At 42.4% G+C, this 15,186-nt stretch overlaps 2 protein-coding genes across 2 annotated transcripts in view; both read right to left on the bottom strand.

Moving 5' to 3' along the window:
• The window catches only part of stx7l (syntaxin 7-like), a 300,211-nt gene that overhangs the window by 125,775 nt on the left and 159,250 nt on the right, over positions 1 to 15,186 (bottom strand). The gene's annotated exons all lie outside the window — the stretch shown is intronic.
• Positions 13,365 to 14,390, bottom strand: LOC136701766 (trace amine-associated receptor 1-like). Its single transcript, XM_066676458.1, has one exon. It carries the CDS (start codon positions 14,388 to 14,390, stop codon positions 13,365 to 13,367), a length of 1,026 nt encoding a protein of 341 aa, XP_066532555.1.

Below are 15,186 nucleotides of genomic sequence, written 5' to 3'. Positions count from 1 at the left end.
CTTCTCCCTTGGAAGTATATGTAGATAGCTTGTGGGATGAGGCATTCTCTGTTCTGACCAGCCTCACCAGTGATGTGATGCCTGGACTCGCAGAAACAGTGCAGAAGGCCTCACAGGTCAGTCGTGACCACATGGTGGCCAAGTGGATAGAGAACCACTTAACAGACATACTCAAGGGCAAGTCCCTAACTGAGGCATTAGGTCAAATAGCCATCTTCGCTGTAGTACAGCTCAGGGCCAGTGAACGTGAACTTGATGTATCACGGCGACAGCGGGCAAAGGTGGAGGCAGAATTAAGTCAACTTCAAAGTGAAATGGCTGAAGGGAACACACTGCCCCAGGTCACTTCTGATGTGCCACCTAGTGCCGCTACAGAAAGACAAGACCAGCAGGAAGATAGTGAGGATCAGGAACCAGACTCAGGGGCCATAACCTTTAGAGCTGCTGCAGCACCTTCTCTGGTATCAACAGGTATTTCGCCGTCCCCTGTGTCTCCTGTCAGCCGTTCCTTACAACAACCCTGTCTAGCAGACAGCTGCGTGACTTAGCACTCAGAGGTTTCCTAAAATCACAACAAAATACCAACAGACGGTCCGAAACACCCCAAGTCTTAAATGTTGACTCCAACTCCCCACATTTAGAGTTGGAGGGTGCCACCCAGGCCGATCCACAAAGATCCGCCCAGGACCCTTCACCCACTCCATGGGCCAGTGAGGGCCCAAAATCTCCTTCACCCTCACACCACTACAAACGCTACCCTCCTCGCAGGCCAGACAGAAATCACGGCAAAGATTTCTGGAACCCTCGGGACAGGGCTGGGCATGGTCGTCACTACTACCCTGCAGAAAACCACAGTGCGGGCTGCGGAAAACCAGCACATCCCCATAAGGGATATGAGCGAACAGCTCAGAACCAGCTTTCTGATTCTAATAAAGAAAAGAAAGAAAAATACTGGTATCAAAATAAAGAAAATCACGCCAAAGACATGTTTAAAGGCAAGGAATTTAACTCTAAGGAGTTAGAGGACATCCGCCGAATGCTTGCAATGATTTGCAAAGAGAAAAAGAAAAAACCTGATGTTCTTTCTATCACCTCTGTGCGGTCGGACCCAGAGCCATCCTCTAACACCCCAGAAATGGTAGAGTTATGTAGGAGAGGTGACAAGTGAAGCTCCGTCTTCTAGTGTACCGTGCAATCTCCTCGTGACCCAGGCAAGCGCTGAGGACCGAATGGTACAGGGGGGTGACTCACAAACACCCTCCAGTGCTGTCTTGGTTGTTCAGTTAGACGGTAAAGAAGGTTTAACGCCAGACGACCCTTCGGTCATTGAACGCGACACACCCGTCCAACAATTCATGGGACACTTAACTGAGAATGGAGTTGCACGCAAATTCTATTTGTCCACCATTGTGGAGAGAAGGCTAGTACATGAGGCCCTGCTGGATACTGCATCAGATGTCACCCTTATGTCTTCCACTGTCGTTACCACGACATATTAATCTTATATCTAGTCTAAACTATAATATTTAAAAGAATAAGTTCAAATAAAAGTTTCTAGTTCTTTTTAAAAATACTTGAAAGATGAAGACGACTTCTTGGAAGATCAGCAGGCTCTTTATTTTCTTAAAGCATTGGAGAGCAGTCTCAGAAGCCTCCTGCAGACTCACTCACAATGACATACTGGAAACCACAGTTTACATACACTTTTTGGGGTGAGGTCATCTCGCACCTCCCATTTTTTAAATTAAGCTGTATTCCATAGGACCCCAATTAAATGGTACCATTGTCTCCTAAAGGAGGCAGTATATCATAGGAGTCCAACTAAGAAGGTATCCTTATCTTCTAAAGATGTCGTATATCACACCGTACCAGACAGTCCCATGCTACACCATTCTCCTTTTTTTTCTACAGAGTTCAGGCCTGAGTTATGAACTCAAGTACCTTTGACCATTCTAATATCCTCTGCCACTAAACTCATTTGATTAAAATAATTCTCATGTCTTTATATCATTTGATTATTAGTCACATGTTTTCTATATTCTTACCTCTGGGGAAATGTCTCATGCCTGATCTATGAATAAGTGAATTCTCCATCACCACCTTGTTCTACCAGGTTCGAGCCATTGCATGGCGTGAGATACAGCTCCAAAACTGTTCTCTTAAAATTCAGCCATATTCACATGCAGGCCTCACGATCCAATCTATGGCGCTAATACAACAGAAACTCCCGGCCTTCCCATCGTGAACGGCCTCACAATGCAGGACCATCATGTTGACAATGTCGTTCTGGCTCTGTGGACTGACAAGTCCGCCATAAGCCAAACCCTCTTTGAGACCCTGCACCTCACTCAACCAAATATTCCTTTGGTGAGCAGTCCTTGTCGCTTTCCTCTCGACCCGACATCAAAAGTAATGTCACCCACTGATGGAATTTGTGCTCTAACCATCCAGTGGAACAAAAGGGTACTCACCCATTAATTCTTGGTCGTCCCTAACTTGCCACATGACACTTACATTGGAAGTGACTTCTTGGTGCGCCTTGATGTCCACGTAGACACCCTCAATAGTGTGCTGTGGTCCTTGACTGATGTTTCAACAGAAACCTGGTCCTCAGATCCCAGCAACCTAGGCTCAGGACAAACTATTCCCGAGGTATGTCAGGTTACTAACCAAGGTTCCCTTGTGGTACCTGCGAACACCGCAAATGTACCCATCCGCTTGGTCATGCGACCTGGCAAACACTTAAGCCACGCTCATGCGCTTTTCCAACCGTCACCTCAGTTCTTTGAACTAGGTCTCACCCTCGAAGCCACACCTTTGGTGGAAACACAAGCAAGGTCCACCTATCTGTTCGTACGAAATGAAACCACTCAACCCTTGACAATTCCTCATTCATCTTCTCTGGGTTGGTTGGTCAGTACGAAATTCCATGACTTCGAGTTGCGAATCCCTATTATAGGACCAATGCCTGAATCCCTGCTTCTTGATCATCCAGAATCAAAGGTGTTCTATACTCATCCGACACGAGCTGTTGCTCTCTTCTCGGCTCTGGACATGGGTAAAGACGCCACTTGCAGAATAGATCTTGCTGATGATGATCAAATGACGGTCATGGTTCTTTCTTTAGATTCATCCCTGGAATCCTCCTGGGAACCATCTCTTCTTCCCGAAACGGGAGAAGACACTTTAAATCCACGCAATTCAAAAGAACTATCTGACTCTGAATTTAGGATTCAAGGAACAAGTTCTAAAGGAGGCACATGCCCTCCAAAGCGAAGAAGAACGCGAGAAACTCTGAAGTGCTTCTTAAATACCAAAAATCTTTTGCCAAAGATTCAACGGACTGTGGTCTCACTGACATTCATTCAGTGCGCATTCCCACTCGTCCAGGAGCACCACCCACATTTGTCCGCCAATACAAAATTCCGTTGGCATCCTATGAACCGGTACAAGAAATCATTGATGACTCTGCACCATTATGGCCCGTCATAAAACCCAATGGTAAATGGCGCCTGACCATTGACTATCGGAAACTAAATCAACAGGTCCCATTGTCTCGGTGGGAGACACCCCTCGGAAGAACTTCCCTCGGTCCGAAACGCTAAATACTTTTCCACCATCGATGTAGCCTCTGGATTCTGGACCATCCCGGTGCAAGCAGAAGACCAACACAAGCTAGCTTTCACCTTCGCGAACTGACAGTACACATTCACTCGGTGCCCCTTTGGGTATGCCAACTCTCCAACGGAGTTCAACATTTTCTTGAACAAAGCATGCCCTGATGCCCGCGAGCGAGGAACCCTCATATATGTGGATGACATACTCATGCGTAACCACTCCCTACAGGCACACATTGATGAGATTGATCATGTTCTTGACCAGCTCACAACAGCAGGTGCGAAAATATCACTCTCCAAATGTCAGTGGTGCAGAACAAAGGTGAATTACGTTGGTCTGCTCGTAAGCACTGATGGTGTTGAACCACAAGTGAGTCGAGTACAAGGGGTAACAGACCTCGCAGCACCCACCAATCTTAAGGAACTCCGTAGTTTCTTAGGAGTATGCAACTACTCACGCAAGTTCATAGAAAACTATGCGGACCTAGCCTGTCCACTTTATGACCTACTGAAAAAGGATACTCCATTCACCTGTGGCGAAGCCCAGGAACAAGCCATGCAGGCACTGAAATTGAAACAGGGGGGAAATCTGGCCCGCAAATTCCTACCCCGATGGTCCGGTCCCTATAAGATCACAGACAAACTGTCCCCCGTTGTGTACCGAATCAAGATAAACAAAGTTCGGGGCAGTACTGAGCCCAAGTGGGTCCACCGCAACCAAATCAGAGCACACACAACACCCATGGGACTTGTAGGGGATACTAACGCTTGTGTTAGGTCATAAACAATAGAACCAACGGCAAGAAGGGTGTTGGTTAACAAACAACTACAGCCTTCTACTCACACCTTAGTTCTTCTATCCCTTTTCCCCTTTTCCTTTCATTCTTCAGCAGGCAACAAACTTCTAACCAGACGGAGGACACTCAGGGTGCAAGATCCTATTCCCTTACCGTCAATTATTGTAGAGTGTTTATCCTAGACGTAAAAATTTTATCAAAAGGGGGGTTTAGTGGAAAATTTTATAATTTGTCTAAAACCGACTCGCCGTAAATACCCTAAATCTAACCATGAGCATCTCTCCCGGTAGGATGGCCCAGCTGCTCATTCTCCTGATCGTCAGCTCCCTAGGAACCGCCGTGCTCCCTGAAGTGATTGAACCGGGTCCTGACTCCGGAATAATACTGAAAGACCAGCCAGGACTGCTAATCACTAATTGTCGCCTCCATACCCAGAGAGTATTCGTACGGTTGAATCCCGCCGAAGCATGTAGTAAAAACCTACCGATAATCACCTTGCAAACTGGCCGGAATGGAGTTAGATGGACTGAGGAAGCTATCAGCCATGCCGAAGCTGACGTAACTCATATGCTCCACCAGCTACAAAAATTTACTGTAACGCAATCAGAACTAAGTGGTTTTAACAAGCGGTCTAAACGCTTCATAGGGGGATTACTAATGGCAGCTGCAAGTGTGGGATCACAACTGAGCCTCGGAACGTCCGCCGTCAATGTAGCCACTGTCAAACGTCAAGTAGGAGAATTGCAGGCTGAAATTTCAAACATTAAAACCCAATTAAACAAGCAGCAACAACACCTGCAAACAATTGGGCAAACCCTACATGGCACCGTCGTAGTACTCAATGCTCACAGTGTCGCTTTGAACAAAACGCTCCAGACGGTTAACTCTATGCTTTCGGTAGAGCAACTTGACCTTGCCCACATCCAGCTTGTGAATATGTTATTGTCTGATATGCTACAAGAAATCAGCTACTCTGTGGATAGCCTAGCCATGGGGAGAATTCCTCCCTATCTGGTGCCTCTATCCTTAGTACAGGAGATTTTGTCTACAGCAACTCGAGAAGTAGTTACTGATCTCCAGGCCCACCTAGCCTATACCTTAGGTAGCGCCATCCCAATTTATGTCAATCCTCAAGACAGAGAATTAGCATTCATCATTAACCTTCCCATAATGGCGCCTGAAAACATCTACCGTTTGAAAGATTTTGTCAACGTCGGCTTCTGGCAAGATTCTGCCTATGTTCGTGTAAAGACAACATCTCTTGTAGCATACCAAGACGATAACCCTGATCTATACTTGGTACCCAACTTGCTTATGTGCACACTCACTAAAGACATCCACTACTTGTGCCCTAGCAAACCTTTTATTCGTGACAGCGCAAATGGGATTTGTGGGCTTAAGCCTATGATGAGTAATACTCAATGTCCGGTGGTCGTCACACCTCGACATTTGGTAACCAGTACCCAAGCTGAGATTGTTGGAAACCGTTGGTTGGTTAACACCCCCTTTAGAGAGGCCCTACTAACCTATGATCAACATGACACCTCAAAAAGGGTACCCCTTCCTAGCCAGAATTTCTGGGTAGACGTCCCCGTAAACGCAATCCTACATGTAGGAGACCTGGCCCTGTATCACCTGAAACCTGACAAATATGAGAGCAACATAGAAATCTCAGAGTTCTTCTCCAAGCACACCATCGAGCTAGATACTAAAACAATAACTCACCTAGAATATGAGGGAACCCAAGTCATTGACCTAACCTCTATCGATAACACTCTTAGAGAACTCAACCCCTCGTCTCAACCCCTCTGGCCAGTACAGCCTGTCACCTATGCATGGTCCACTCCAGACACCTTACTAGTTACACTGCTAGGATTAGGATATCGTTTGACCTTTGGTATAGCTTGGTTCTATTTCAAATGCACTCGAGCCCTACAGAGCAGGCTAGAAACTTGGTCTAATAAAATGTGTTGTGTATTACAATGTGTTGTTGTAATAAAATAGGTCATTGTGTTGTGCTTTCTGAATATCCTCCATTATTTCCCATAGGATGGGTGCAACAATACAAGAAGGAGAAAGATTGGTATGATTAGACGGTTTACTTTGTTCTTTATCAAACATACAAGACAAAGCATCAGCTTTCCCATTTTTGGAACCTGGTCTATACGTCAGTGTGAAGTTAAACCTAGTAAAAAAAACAGGGACCACCTGGCTTGACGTGAGTTCATTTGTTTGGCAGACTTAACATACTCCAAGTTACGATGGTCTGTTAATATAACAAAAGGATATTGAGCGCCCTCTAGCCAGTGTCTCCACTCTTCAAGGGCTGCCTTGATGGCTAGCAACTCCCGATTACCTACATCATAGTTCATTTCTGTGGGGCTAAGTTTATGAAAATAAAAAGCACAGGGGTGTAATTTTGATGGTTCTCCGTGACGCTGGGATAGTACAGTTCCTATACCTGTTTCTGAAGCATCCACCTCCATGATGAATGGAAGAGATGGATCAGGATGACACAGGATGGGGGCACTGGTGAAACGATTTTTCAGTATCTCAAAGGGGGTGGAGGCTTCTGGAGTCCATTTCAATGACTTGGGTTTCCCTTTGAGAAGAGAGGTAAGAGGAACTGTTATGGGGAATTTTTGCAACTTTTTCATAGTTTTTGGTTGAGGCCATTTTGTAATTGCTGAAACCTTGCTTTGGTCCATTTGCACTCCCTCTGCACTAAATACGTAGCCAAGAAAAGTGATCTGAGTTTTATGAAATTCACATTTTTACAGTTTAACGAACAGATTGTTTTGTTCTAGGCGTGTGAGAACTTGTTGGACATGGTGGATGTGTTCTGTTATGGACTTGGAGTAAACACGAATATTGTCAATGTAACAGATTACCCATTTATTAAGCATATATGTAAATATGTCATTAATGAAAGATTGAAAGACAGAAGGAGCATTGACCATTCTATAACTCATTACTAGATATTCATAATGGCCTGATGATGTCATGAACGCGGTTTTCCATTCATCCTCCTCACGAATTCTGATGAGATTATATGCGCTTCTTAGGTCTAGTTTGGTGTAAAATTTGGCTTCTCTAACTTGTTCAATAGCTGAGGGAATAAGGGGGAGGGGATAGTGGTTCTTTATTGTTACGGCATTAAGTCCCCTATAGTCAATGCAAGGTCTCAATCCACCAACTTTTTTATTAACAAAAAAGAGTCCAGCGGCTGCAGGGGACAATGGAGCACCCCATTTCTCTAATTCTCCAGATGACCAACAAAACACAGGATTGTGTAAGGCTAACCATGAATAACCTAATATAACAGGATTGTTGGGTGAGTTGATGACATTACCCAGTAAACAAGGAACGTCCCTGGATGTTCAAAATAGGTCTAAAAGTAGTCTGTCCATCAAGGACATATTTTAAACGTCAGTGGACATCCAAATTCCATCTTAATAAGTTAGTTAAGTGGTGACCAATCGATAACGTCAGTGGATGTCCAAAATGCGTTTTATACAAATAATTTATTTCGGGACCAATTAATAACGTCAATGGATATCCAAAATACATCTAATAGTCGTCTGTTCAATGGACGTCTTTTCAACTTTCATTTTCAACCTTAAAAGAACGTTGATTAGACGGCATTCATTACGTTATTTCAACGTTGAATCAACGGCTAAATGTTTACTGGGTAAGGTTTATTGTCTCTGAGTGGAGGAGGCCTGTAAATCAGGGTTATTGGGGCAGTGGTTTCATAATTTTTTTCGGTATCAATTGGTTTACCATCCAAGCCTTTACATTGACCAGGACTTCCATCATTTGTCTGGAATGGCTAGACGAGGAGGGATTGATACAGTTTCTGTCAGAGCTGGTGCAGATGACACAGAGGGTGAAGCCGTAGCAGCAGCAGTTGTACTTGTTGGGGTGAGATTTCACAATGCTACAAACAGTTCATCCATGGTGTTGTTCAGGCGTTGTAATTGTTCTTCATGAGAGCAGAGGAGTTGTCCTTGATTAGCGATAGCAGTTTGTAGTTCCTCAATGCCCGCTGGATCCATGTTGGGTGAAGCATTCTGTAATGAGGCTGAGGCCGACAAGTTGGTAGGATCCATATGCAGGCTTTAATAACACAAATACAAAAAGCAGAGTCAAGGGCAGAACAAAGAGTTCAAAAACCAAGGACAGGAATCAGAGAAAACCAGGCAAACAGTTCCAAAACAAAGTCCAAAATCTAGATTCAAAAAGACAGGCCGAGATCAAACCAAAAGAGGGCAAATAACTATGAACGCTTGACTTTGCAGAAAGAACTGACAATGCTTCACAGTGAATCTCTGTGTGAGGGGAGTATAAGTAGAGGGGTTAATGAGATATTGGAAACAGGTGCATATAATGGATTCGTTGCTAAGGGTGACAGCTAATATTCTGGTGATCGGGTTGCGTATTGCACATTACAGTTTGTGTGTGCACCTTTCTTGTATAGAATTATTACTTCTAGTTCAGACTCAATTTCAGAGTCAAGAACCCACGGCGGGTCAATAAGCATACTTCATTAATAATAATTAATTCTAGCTAACTCTGCTGTATAATATGTGAAGATGGCCGAAGAAACATTTTGTTGTATAATATACAATGACAAGGGCATGGGTGACTTGTGTATGTGAGCAAGTACCATTAATTCAGTTGTGACATATGCTGCTATCGAGGTGAATCATTGACCCTAAAATGTGCCATGGCTTGACTCAACTGAGATGAGATAGAAAATAAATGGATGAACCAAATTTGGATGTGTAGTGCATTTATTAAAGTGAGCAAAAAAAAATCAGAACGAATTTAACTCTGTAATGTGACATGTCAGAGTAAAAACAAGTTATTCAGGCAGGAAGTAAAAGGGACAGAACCTGTGTTAATTTTGATTGTATTTGACGACATTGCAACAGAAAGCAAGCAGCACATTTAAGCTTTCCTTCTGTACTGGCACCACTTTCCCTCAGAACATGACCTTAACTGACAGCATTGCACCCATTTAGACGCAGCTCCTCTCTGCTCCTCATTCTCTCCTCTCCTAACCCACATTCCTCCTCTCTCTGTCTCTACTTATCATCCCAACCTCCTCCCTTTATAATCCCAACCTCCTGCCTTTATCATCCTACCCTCCTCCCTTTATCATCCCACCCCTCCCTTTATCATCCCAACCCCTCCATTTCTTCTCCTCTCCTTCTGTCTCTACTCATCATCCCAACCCCTCCCTTTATCATCCCAACCCAAGCTTCGTGGATTTTTGTCCCAACCCCTTCATGTTGTGGCCGTGCCGTACCCAGCCTTCTCACTTTCTCTTTTCAGGTGCTGCTGTGGAACCACATCCCGACCTCTCTGCTGCTGTGTTTCTCCCACCCTCCAGCTTCTGGCTCATGCCCTCTCTTTTCAGGTACTGCATGGACCATTGTCCCAACCCCTCTGCTGCTGTGCTGCTCACACTCTCCAGCTTTCTAACTTATCCTCCTTTAAGGTGCTGATGTGGATCTTCATTCTAATCACCTTCCCGTTGCAGCTTTCCTACATCCCACCTCTTCCTTTACAGCCCACCCTCTCTCATAATGTGTATTTTCATTCTACTCCACTCCCCCTTGCGGTTTTGCTGCACCCTGCCTCTTCCTTTTCAGCCCATCCTCTCTCATGCTGTGGACCTTCGTCCCAATCCCTCACTTTGCGGCTGCACTACCCTCTGGATCCAAATTCACAGCTTGTGCTCTCTCTTCAGCAGCTGCTGTGGACCATCGTCCCTATGCCCTCCTTCTCACAAACAAGCAGCGCCCTGTGTCCACTGAACAGATCCTGTACAGCAGCACTGTCCTGCTGGATCTTCTTCCTGCCCTCTGCTCACAGCTACAATTCTCCCAGCCCTAGCTTTGCAGCTTGCAGTTTCTCCTACCACAGGCCCAAACTCTCTTTTCTGGCTATGAACCTAAAGATTTTCAGCCCTCATTCTGTCCTAGGTACTGCTGTGGTCCTTCATCCCATCCTCTCATCTCGGCAGCTAAACTGCTTCCAGCTTGTGTCACTGAGTACCTTCATCTTTTTTGCTCCTCCAGCAACCGCACCGCACCCTGCCTCCTATGGTAATGTTAGCAATGTTTTCCTCCAGCTGCTGTGGGCCTTCAACCTGACCTCTCCCCTTGCAGCCACACTGCTACTAGACCCTAATTTCCAGCTCGTGTTCTTTCCTCATGCAAAGACTTGGACCAGCCCCCTGCCTGGCACTCCAGGCACCCAAAGCCACCTCAAATTCAATTCACCCTCTCACATGCTGCCTCTCCTGTGGCACCTGCTTTTCACCATCCAGGCATGTCTGCAATCATTCAGTCAACTTTCTACCTTGTCACCATGCTTGAAATCCTCAGCACACTTCGGACTTTGCAGAATCACTACCCCTTTATTGCTGCGGCATTTTAAATACTCAAATTACCAGCCATGCCATCCCCAATTACGCTAGAATTTGTGTCATCATAATCAATAAAGGATGTTCAATGTTCAAACTGGCACTCAGTCATGCACCAGTTTATTAAAGGCATTTCATTCCTGGACTCACTAACACCTTTCATTCACCTACTCACGATCCAAGCCAACAACCAAACCCTTGACTACAGTACCTCAACCTGTCCGTTCTGTATCACTTAATGACTAGCATTCCTGTAATTTGTAGGGTCTGGCTCCATACTCATTCATAAGCCACCCTGAACTCCACCCGCAAAATTTCTGAGTTTCATCCGTTATGACCACGGTCAGTAATAGCAAAGTAATTAATAATATCCCTATGGTAAAAACTTTAAAACTGCATGATATAAATTAGGATAAATTTTATTTTATTTAATACACTACAGGGACAATTTGTTTTTAGTTTTCATCAACTAAAATGACCTAAAACTGGTAATAATTAAATGACTAAAACTAATACACACTTAAGTAAAACAAGAATAATAGCAAAAATCAGCTGACAATGTTAATGTGGCATGGTAAGTTAGTGATATTTTTCAAAGCCTGCGGTCTGACGCATATGTGAAAATGAAAGGCATCAGATGTGAAAAAAAAGAAAATTTACATGAAGAAAACTTCACTCGTACTTATAATAAATATTACAAAGCTGAAAGAACTGGGCCTATGCATTTTACGTTATGAGACACAATGTAAGATTTAAATATAAGCCAACAAGATAAACAAGATATGATTTAATATCAGCTTGATTTGTGTTTAAATTATGTATTTAAAATCCAGAATTGAAGCAGAATAAACGACAACAAAAAAAGAAAACAATATCAACAAACATAACAGGCACAACAGTTACATTGTATCAGACGAAACTGAAATACATACAGAATTATGTATTTTATATGTGTGTACATGTATGTATATATATATATATATATATATATATATAAAATCCTTATATTCATATATTTTCAGTTAAAAAGACTTATTTATACAGAAGAAATGTAAATCTACCCATACATGTATTAATTAATTCCTTGTCTGTAACCACTTATCCAGTTCTGGGTCGTAGTGGGTCTGGAGCCTACACGGAATCACTGAGCAAGAACACACCCTGGAGAGGGTGCAAGTCCTTCACAGGGCAACGCACATTCACTAACACGTATGGACACGTTTCTGCTGTCAATCCACTTACAAGCGTGTGTTTAAGGACAGTGAACCTGGAGGAAACCCCAACGTGGACACGGAGAGAACACACCAAACTCCTCACAGACCCCATACATGTAATCAATCTTTTTTTTTTGAACTGCCTGCCAGTTCAGCCTAGAAGAGGCATTTTCGCTTGTTGACTGAATGACTGATTGATTCCTAATGTTAAAACGCACACGCGCGTGTACATGGGAGTAGTATTTTATATTCTGCTGTTAGTTGAGCCATATTTAATAAGGTGGCACTACTACAGTGTCTGTTGTTAGTTAAGCTATATTTCACATAGTGGTTTTCCACCAAAATGAAACAGAACGATTCCAGGTTGTAAACTAAATTTGGTAAACTAAACTAATTATTCTGTGTATTTCCACCAACATAAACTGGTTCACAAACCAGAAAATATTAGTTCCCAGATGGAATCAAAATAACAGTAGGATCTTCAGCGCGAACCTTTGCTTTGTCCGTGAGCTTGTCAAGGTTCAGTAACTCAAGAAAGAGCTCAGAGCCTCAACCCAGAGTCCTGTCTTCCATATTTTCTGTACAACACAATCACATAATAGAAACCACAAGTAAACAAAGACACTAACATGAAGCACCAAAGCTTCTCCAGACCTTCCAATGACAAGGGTTTTGGGCTTTCCTGTTTTTGAAATGCCACAAACACCTGGCTGTATGGCTAATGGCAATCCAGCAAAACTAAGCTTCCCTAGATTCTCTTTTCTCTTTTTTCCCTTTATGAGTTATTATAAATTAACAACTGGAAGTTGTTAATTTATTCAGTTGTTCAGTTAACAACTGGAAGCAGTTGGTGGAGACGGATAACTGCTTTTGTAAATGTAATCACAATGCATTACATGATAGGACAGACTGGCACCAAACTGGCTAAAAATGTGAGAAGAACTTATTATAAGACAAGTAGACGAGAATGAACAATCCATGCCCAACCCCTAAAAGTCGGTGGTCACAACTGTCTTTAAATGATATCACTCAGACATTCACATGTTAACATTTTTTTTCAGGAAACCCTTCTACAGTTAACTTGAAGTTTTCAGTAAATAACAGAATCTTGTGTGTATTGAGCATCAATGAAAATATATTAATGCATACACATGAACATATATCTCACATAAGAACACAGCTGAACTAAATGCCCACTGTCTTAGCCCCAAAATAAATTATTAATCTGTTTTATTATTAAGAGTGTTGTGTACATTATTATCATCACCATTATTATTATTATTATTATTATTATTATTTGCTATGAACAAAGTCTCATTCCTGAAGAATTGTATTTAAAAATTTGGCCTAACAAAATAACCCTGAGTGCCTTCCTAAACCAGCTGTAGAAAAATGCATACACAATAGGATTAAAGGTTGAATTGATAGTAACAAACCAACAAAGCACATCAAACATTTCTGGTGGGGCACTGAGACCAGAAAATGTCAAAGTGAGGTTATAAACAGAAAATGGGGCCCAGCATGCGAGAAACCCTCCCATTACAATAGCTAATGTCTTAGTGGCTTTCCTCTCATTCTTACTGATAGTGGGTTGCCCATTGGATTTATTCACTCTAGAGAGAGTATTATGAACTAAACGTGACTGCTTCTGTGCTACAATATATATTTTCAGATAAATGCTCAGCATGATAAAAGAGGGTATGTACAAAGTGAACACTGTAACTGACAAACTTATCATGGGTCCAAAAACAACCACACAGCTTCCCTCACAAAACATTTCAGTGTAAGCTCCTTTGCTTAGAGAATTCAGTTCAGGATATACAAATCCCACAGCAAGGGAAACAATCCAGCAAACAGTGATCATGAACAGAGTAGTAAGAGGAGTCATTTTACTGTGGTAGTGCAGGGGGTGACAGACTGCATAATATCTTTCAATAGAGATAAACATAAGATTTAAAACAGACGCAGTGCACAATGAACTGGCAAAGCTGCTGTATATTTTACAGAATGTGTTCCCCAAATACCAGCAAGACTCTGCAGAATGTGCCATGTTTGGAGGCATCAAAACAATTCCTATAAGCAGGTCAGCTACAGCCAGAGAGAGAGTGAGGAAGTTAGTTGGGGTGTGAAGCTGCTTGAAATGGGCTGTAGCAATGATCACCATAAGGTTTCCAAATAATGTAAGAAGTATAAGGAAGCCAAGAACAAGATATATCACAGTTCTCAACCATAGGGGATAGATAAACTTCTGACAAGAGTTAGGGTGATGTTCAAAACAAAGTGTAATATTAAGTGTGCTCCCATTTTTTTGTGCACTCATGTCCATCGCGATGTTTGCCTTTATCTGTAAATATTCAAACAGAATAATACAGTCATTTTTACTAATATACTTCTGTAGAATACACTAATGCTACACATGTCAAAACATAACATTTATAAGACTGGGCTGGTAAAACAAGATTTTCTGTCTAAATTATAACAAAATTATTAAATGCAGAAACATTATAATTGTCTGTTTTAACCAGTTATGGCTTACATTTCTAGCCTCACCTCTGTCTGTACACAAGGGCGTAGCCAAGCTCTGATTACAGAGCAGCTTTCTTTTATAGGCTCATGATCATGTATCAGGAACATGTTTCTGCTACAACACTCCTCTCAATATTGTCCCTTGATAATCCACTAGTTAAACTGCAAAAAATTTGCTCATCTATAAAACCCTTGTGGTGCATTAAAATGAAAAAAAAAAAAAACAGCAAAAACAAGGATCTATAATTTGCTAATTTTCTTCAACTTTTATTTAACTAAATACATTTATTTGAATGTTTTAACTGACCAAATTGATTGAGTTTTGAAAAGTAAAAATAGATTTGTAATATGACATCTAAAATACACTCAAAATAAGTTGGGACTGAGGCAAATGAGTTAACCCTCTGGAGTCTGAGGCCTTTCAGCCATGTCAGAGGTAAACTGACATGCCTTGACATTTTTACAAATTTCACCTACCTAAAAAAAGCCACAAAGAGCATTCAAATTTTACTACACAGCTGAGCACTGCAATCATAAAATATTTACCACCAGCTTCATGAAATCCGTCGCTGGAATTTGCTAGAAGCTAATCAGCG

This window comes from Hoplias malabaricus, chromosome 7 (genome assembly GCF_029633855.1).
Source record: "Hoplias malabaricus isolate fHopMal1 chromosome 7, fHopMal1.hap1, whole genome shotgun sequence".
NCBI lineage: Eukaryota > Metazoa > Chordata > Actinopteri > Characiformes > Erythrinidae > Hoplias > Hoplias malabaricus.
Note: the sequence above shows the minus strand (reverse complement) of the source record. Positions and strands in the feature narration are given on the sequence as shown.

What these genes read in the sequence shown, in the direction of transcription:
- LOC136701766 (XM_066676458.1), bottom strand. Translation starts at nt 14,390, where the DNA reads ATGGACATGAGTGCACAAAAAAATGGGAGCACACTTAATATTACACTT.